The sequence below is a fragment of the Meleagris gallopavo genome, chromosome 7 (assembly GCF_000146605.3).
Source record: "Meleagris gallopavo isolate NT-WF06-2002-E0010 breed Aviagen turkey brand Nicholas breeding stock chromosome 7, Turkey_5.1, whole genome shotgun sequence".
In the NCBI taxonomy this organism is placed as follows: Eukaryota; Metazoa; Chordata; class Aves; order Galliformes; family Phasianidae; genus Meleagris; species Meleagris gallopavo.
Genome location: NC_015017.2, coordinates 13,796,998 through 13,802,863, shown reverse-complemented (window position 1 = coordinate 13,802,863; position 5,866 = coordinate 13,796,998). Strand labels below are relative to the sequence as shown.

The window sequence follows — 5,866 nt, the reverse complement described above, 5'->3', positions numbered from 1 at the left end:
AGAAAAAAAGAAAAAAAGAAAAAGAAAACCAGGTGAATTTTATCAAAGTATCTCACAGAGGAGCTGTTACCTCCTTAGGTCACCTCAGTCTCTGGAAGCAACAAGAGTGCTCAGAGCCTCGAGGAAAGCCTTCACAATGTCAGAGAGAGAAGCTCTGAGAAAGGGCCTCAGGGCTCCTGTTATGTCAAGGAAATAAGGGAGGTACACATATCAACATAACAGACACAACATTTCTGGAAGTTTACATTCCTCAGTCACAGTGGAAGAAATCTGATTATGTGCAGTTTTATTCTTTGAACAATTCATACAGAAATGAAATTTAATTTGTATATTTCTCAGAGTTTAGAGGTGACTATAATACCAGTTTATTTTTCCTTTTCCTAAAGAATATATTTAAATATGCCCAGCAAATTGGGATTACAAAGCACTTTGAGAGAAGAAATCAACAATTTCAATCTTAACTTTTTTTTTTCCCAAAGAATTTTTCTCTAAATACAGTACCAGAAAGTGTATATTATTATGTATACTACAACGCAATTTATCTGCAGCAATTTATATCCAACAACTCAAAGAAAAGCTATTTGAACTTTCCTTTCTGTACAAAAGCAAACACAAAATTGTAGCTCGAGATGCCATTTAATATTCAAATCAGCAACTTCTATCACTTCAATGAACATAAAATATATTTCCATACAGAAAACTTTGGGAATAAAAAAAAAAAGTTTGACCTAAAAAGTTAATCTTCAAAGAACAGTACAAAGTCTTTGCTTACAGCATTTCATGTTTGATTGATTTCTGACATTTAGACTCTAGATTCAACTATTTTTGTTTAGTTATTGAAGCTCAAGTAGGAGCTCAAAGTATTCAGAGATATCTCCTTGGATCATGCTTTTGTTTTTGAAACTCTAAGTGACTTTTACAGGAATCTCTTTTTGAGGAGAAAGAAGAAAAAAAGAAGAACGTGCTTTGTAATTGGGATAAAAACAAAGGAAATCACCCACAAGCAGCATATCTTTACAAGTAATGCAAAGTTATTCTGATAAATATTGTCATTGAAGATCAAGCTAACGGAAGAGCACAGGATAGAATAAACTTCAGAAGATTGGGCTTGGTATCTCTTAAACTGGAATTCCTCATTTAAGTAAGAGTGATTCATCGATACAGATGGCAACAAGATAACAAATGGCCAGGGCTGAAATCAATACCAATTTTCATGCTGACTTTAATGAGAGTTAAATCTCATTCCTACTAAACAGGATAGCACAAATAATTGCATCCTTGTCTTAAATCTGTGAAACTCATTAAAATCTGCAGAAGTAAACAAGACAAAACCCCATCCTGTCCCGGCTACTGAGAAAGTAAGCTCTGCCTCTGTTCAAAGACGTAAGTACTGCATGCAAGCAAGCCTTTCCATGAGCTGCAGATCCAGAATATGCATAGTTATACAGTAGGAAATGTCACCACCTTTTCCAGAAAACATTCTTACTACACACCTAGCAGCATTTTGACCCTAACAATGATTGAATTAAGCATGCCTTTATCTAGGTCCTGTACAAAGAGGATGATGCAAAGAAAGCTTACACCAACAGAGATAAAACAAAGTTATCATACAAATAAAAATGTTAGGATGAAAACTTTGCTGACTTAAATGGTTATTCAATAATAGTGGCTTTGATGCCATGATTCATCTTTTCAAGTCAGCCTTAATCCTTTTTTAACTCTATGTAAGTTTGGAATATTACTTACCATCAACAAAATGTTTTCCGTGAACATTATTGTACTACACTGCAGAGACTAATAACCTCCTTTGATGCTCATGTATGGGCTTGTTCTCCCCAAAGATTACAGCAGTCACATTTTTAGGTCTCACTCCAACTACTCAGTTTACTGTAAATCAGCATAAAATGTTTCGACCATACAACTCCAGGATCTTTGTCAGACACATTTTTTTTTTTTTAACAGAAACCAAAATAGATTATATTATTCCAGAATCATAATCCTGTTCTAAATATTCACCCTGTTTCCTGACATCACCAACAACTTCCTACAACCTTCATCCTACGAAATGCACAAAAGCATCGTGGTAAGGATTAAGTATCTGCAGGTCACGTAAAAAATGACTGATGGAGGTACCAAACAGAAACTGTAGGGAAAAAATTGTCCTTGGAAGTGCAAGCACTTCTGCAGTACAATTAACTTAATTAACCAGACAACATGAATATTCATAAGGCTGTTAATGTCTCCCCCATCCAAACAGATAAATGTGATGTAATGACTTCCTAGTCAAGCATAGCTAAAATTCTGATGAAAACTGCACCAACATTTTGGTTCTTTGCCTGAAATATCACAGAAATTAACAGTCCCTCAGTAATATTTTATTTTACAAATTAATTGGAAACCATGAATTTATTTAAATGAACGACTTAGGACCAAAAGGCTCGCAGCCATTGGATACAGATTGACTCCTGCTTAGCACAACAGGATCACTTTCCATGTCCTCCTGCTCCCTCTGCAGCCCCTCAGCTGCAGTTCCCATAGCAACAAGCTCTTGCTGGTGGCTGGTGGGACCACCACAGGCCGCCCTACATTACCCCTCCGGCTGGGACCACAGGAAGGCAGCCTGGGAGCTACTGCGGTGGTGCTCTGCTAAAAGTATGCTCCCATAAGATCTGTCTGCCCAGAAGGGAAGCAGTTTCAAAAGCAGCTTCTCCCATCAGGTGGATTGGAACTTCAAAATGCTGCTCTATCTACTGACAACACACCAAACCCAGATCTTAATCTGATCTCCTTTCCAAGAATGCAATCCCACAGAATCATAGAATGGCATAAGACCTCCAGGGATGGGGAATCCACAGCTTTTCTGGGCAGCATGTGCCAGTGCCTCATGCCCTCTGAGTAAAGATCTTCTTCCTAACATCTAACCTAAATATCTCCTCTTTTAAAGCCATTCCCCTTTGTCTTATCACTATCAAATTGTATAAGAAATTGGTCCCCCTTCTAAGTTCCCCTCAAGTACTGGATGTCCATAATGAGGTCTTTCTAGAGCCTTATCTTCTGCATGCTAAATAAGCCCAACTCCCCCAGCTTTTCGACATAGGAAAGGTGCTCCAGTCCCTTGATCATCCTTATTGCCCTTCTTTGGACATTTTTCTATTCTTGCTCAGCCAGAAAATCCGAATAATTGGTTCAGTGAAATTACAGGAGGAAAGACCACTGAAGTACATCTTTATGTGCCCAAGTATTACATTTACCTATTTCTTGACTACTTTTTGAAATATAAAATATTGAAATAAAAGAAGATACTTAGGAAACCATTATGAAGTTTCTCACACGTTCACTATATAAATCGATCGCAGCCTCTTTTAAGGAAGCCTACAGCAGTCTGTGTAGCAAGCAATAGAACACTCTCTCAGGTTCTCATATCCTTTCATGACATTCTTCTGCTGACAAATTGAAGAGAGGAAGCACTGGCACTGAGGCACAGTGACTTGCTCACAGCCAGACAGTACGGAGAGACGCACTGGAGAGGTTCCACCCTGACACCACCTATACACACACACAGTCTTAACTGACAAGTGATGGTCAGATTGCTATCCTTAAGTCCCCTTGCTACATTTTTCAGATTATTGCACCTTTTGCCAATCCACTTCCAAGACTGCTGTTCTTAACCTGTAGAATTTTGCATTTTTAGAAGCAACTGTTCCTGTTTTAATGCTACTATTAGAAGTGCAAAGCAAGTCAAAGCATGTAAAACTTGCTTTCTGAGCTTACAAGTTACTTCTTTTTTTGTAGAAAGCTGAAAAGAATAATTTGCTGTTCTCTTGGCTGAAGGTGTTTTTTCCCTATTGGTTAAAATCATCTGAAAAATTACAAGTATTCACATTGCCACACCTGAGGGTACTATCCATGCAAAAATGCCCCCCCTCTTTCTAAGGGGTATAACCCAGACACGAGTGTAAAATAAGCCTTGCCTGCAGTTCTGCCTGATCCAAGTTACAGTAAGAAGGGCAAGAGGAAAATACTGGGGAAGAAGGGAAAAAAAAAAAAAGAAAAAAAAAGCACAAGAATTATGTACAAGTTAAGATAGGAACAAGAGGATTATTCAAAACAGTTGCATGTATCTTCAGATCTGTAGAAGTGAAGGAAGATAAAGCAGTTTTCTGTACACAGCATTTTTATTTTTTAATATCATTTGCATCCTGGTACACCATTTAAAAAATAGACCCTAAGCATGAACCCAACTGGGAATCTGCCAAGAAAATTGGAGAGAGAAGAAAAAAAACACCATGGCTTGAATTAAGGACATTCTAGAAAACAAAGTTTGCATTTGATTTCATTCCGTTGGCAAATAAGTGCAAAACAGGATTTTTGCGTGGATCATCTGAAGATAATTTTAGTTTTCTTCCTCTAGAGCTGCTTCCTTTAGGCAAAGAGCTCATCTGTGCCATTACTATAAATTATCATAATGATTTAAAATCCAGTCATTTGTAATCAATCTAAATCACTAATATAGGTCATTTATTCAATAGCTCCCTTAAGTAACTGAGCACCAAAAACTGCCTTTAGTAGCCAAACCTATAAAACGTGCCAAAGGGACCTAGAACAAATCACTGACAAAACATAACAGTGTTGTTTAGTCTCACCTGCTGGTATCACTCCAAGAGGGACTGGTGCTCTGACAGGTGCCGATATGAAGTCTGTGCCCTTTCCAGCATCTATCTGGGCTTTAAGTAGCAGACCATGAACAACTTCACTGACAAATCCATCTCCACCAACACAGACTACCCTATTAAAAAACAAAAACATTTCACAGTTCAAAGTAAACCATTCCATAATTGAGCAAACCAGCAGAAGACAGCTAACATACCACATCATCAGTGCAATTGTACTTCAAGCAGCTGAAATCCATTCTTTCTATAGGAACAGTTAAAGCCTTACTGTCATATCAGTGCATATCAACTAACAAGATATAAGCATCCTTATTTCTGCTTCCCTCTGAGTAGGAATAACTATACTTAACTTCTAACTTATATTTCATCTTATAGCACCAGAACCACAGAACCAAGCAGGGGAGGACTCCAGCACAAGCCCAAGAACTTCAGAGGAAAAGCTCTCCAAATCTTTCAATATTGACCACCATAAGCTTTCCAATGGTTTTTAATTGTCATTATCATAACAACTAAGCAAATATTAAACTGAAAATACTTGAAAACAGCTAATCCTACACACTGTGCAGACAGTGGAGGGATTTAGGAAGGTATAAAATCCTCATACCAGCAATCCTTTGCATGAAGGTACTTAATCACTGCTTCTGGAGCATGTAATTAAACTCCCACCTGCTGTGGCTATAGAGAAGAATGTATTTGTCTATAAAAGCTCTGTTACAGCAAGTGTCCATCGTTGATGTCATTTTCGGTTCTGTTTATTTATTTTAGGTAAATATGAACACGATTCTCCAAATAAGCATGTTTGAAAACTGAAAGTTTTTAAGGTACACATTCTACAGAACAAAAAATGGTAATATTACACTCCATATGTTTACAAAATAGGTAAGTCAGGTTTACTGTAGGAGGTGCTTATTTAAACTGTCTTATCACACATTCATGCGAATGCAGTTGTGACACTATCCCCAAAAATTCAGCCAGATAAAAAAGGTACGCTTTTTAAAAAATATATTCATGACATTATTAAGTTCTTAAATTAAATCATCCATCTCTTCAGCTCCTGTCATTGTTTTCTTTCTACAGCTTAATTTCTAAATTGGCAGGAATATTTCTCCATCTGAGCTAAACAATTCTCTCTCTCTCTCTCTCTCAAACACACACACACACACACACACACACACACACACACACACACACACACA

General features: G+C 37.4%; 1 protein-coding gene across 1 annotated transcript in view; it reads right to left on the bottom strand.

The window, feature by feature from the left end:
* The window catches only part of CERKL (ceramide kinase like), a 62,322-nt gene that overhangs the window by 10,434 nt on the left and 46,022 nt on the right, over positions 1–5,866 (bottom strand). The window contains exon 5 of the mRNA XM_031554286.1: positions 4,644–4,786. Coding sequence (XP_031410146.1) covers positions 4,644–4,786 — 143 coding nt within the window. The remainder of the gene's footprint in view (positions 1–4,643; positions 4,787–5,866) is intronic.